This window comes from Elephas maximus, chromosome 7, assembly GCF_024166365.1.
Source record: "Elephas maximus indicus isolate mEleMax1 chromosome 7, mEleMax1 primary haplotype, whole genome shotgun sequence".
NCBI classification, from domain to species: Eukaryota; Metazoa; Chordata; class Mammalia; order Proboscidea; family Elephantidae; genus Elephas; species Elephas maximus.
The window spans coordinates 104,579,249-104,580,611 of record NC_064825.1 but is presented as its reverse complement, the minus strand read 5'-3'; the positions used below and the strand labels follow the sequence as shown (position 1 = coordinate 104,580,611).

Here is a 1,363-nt window from a genome sequence, read left to right as displayed (position 1 = left end):
AATTCTCGTGATAACTCAGAATAAGGTAGGGCAGATATTGGTACTTCATTTTTCACATGAAGACCAAGTTTCAAAGCAGTTAAGTCACTTGTCCAGGGAAAGACAAAACAAGTTCTGCAGTTCTCAATCTTGGTAAAAATCAAAGTTTCTGAAGGATATATACATATATACATACATGTATTTTACTTTATTTGCAAAATACAAAAGTGTTGGGCAAATCAGTCAGTTTCAGAATCAATAGATAAATCTGGGAGAGGCCTGTGCATCTGTAGATTTACACAGATTCCTGGGGAATTTTGGTGCACACCAAAGGCAATTGAAAGTAACAAAACATGGAACAGAACAAACAAATTCAGAGGTTAGCCAAATGATCTTCTCAAAATATCACTTTTTTCTTCTCTCTGCAGATTAAACCTTTGTCAGCTTCATCCCACATACAGCCACTGACATGGCGATGAATAACAGTGTGACTGAATTCATTCTGTTTGGGTTGACGCAGGATGCTGAACAGCAGAAAGCAATATCTGGGATCTTCTCGATTCTTTACCTTTTGACTCTGCTGGGGAACTTTCTCATTGTGGTGACTATTAAGACGAGTCATACTCTTGGGAGTCCCATGTACTTCTTCCTATTCTACCTGTCCTTTGCTGATGCCTGCTTTTCTACAACTACGGCACCCAGATTGATTGTGGATGCTCTGTCTCAGGAGAAGACTATTTCCTACCATGAGTGCATGACTCAGGTCTTTGCAGCCCATTTCTTTGGGTGTATGGAGATATTTGTGCTCATCCTCATGGCTTTTGATCGCTATGCGGCCATTTGTAAACCTCTGCGATACACAACCATCATGAGCAGGCATGTCTGTGGCATGCTGGTGATTCTGGCCTGGGTGGGATCTTGTATCCATTCTTCAGCACAGATTTTCTTGGCTTTGAAATTGCCCTTTTGTGGCCCCAATGTGATTGATCACTATTTCTGTGACTTGCAGCCCTTGTTGAAACTTGCCTGCATGGACACTTATGTGATAAATTTGCTAGTTGTTTCCAATAGTGGGGCCATATGCATGGTGAGTTTCATGCTCTTGCTTATATCCTATGTTGTCATTTTATACTCTCTGAGAAACCACAGCGCAGAAGGAAGGCGAAAAGCTCTTTCTACCTGTACCTCCCATTTCATTGTGGTTGTCATATTTTTTGGTCCATGTATATTCATATACACACGCCCACCAACTACATTTCCAGTGGACAAGATGGTGGCTGTGTTTTATACAATTGGGACACCTTTGCTCAACCCTCTGATCTATACACTGAGGAATGCAGAAGTGAAAAATGCCATGAAAAAGTTATGGTGTAGCAAATTATGA

At 40.9% G+C, this 1,363-nt stretch overlaps 1 protein-coding gene across 1 annotated transcript; it reads left to right on the top strand.

The window, feature by feature from the left end:
• The first annotated feature begins 448 nt into the window (after positions 1 to 448).
• LOC126079836 (olfactory receptor 4C11-like) lies at positions 449 to 1,363 on the top strand. Its single transcript, XM_049891204.1, has one exon. The coding sequence runs from the start codon at positions 449 to 451 to the stop codon at positions 1,361 to 1,363; it is 915 nt and encodes a 304-aa protein (XP_049747161.1).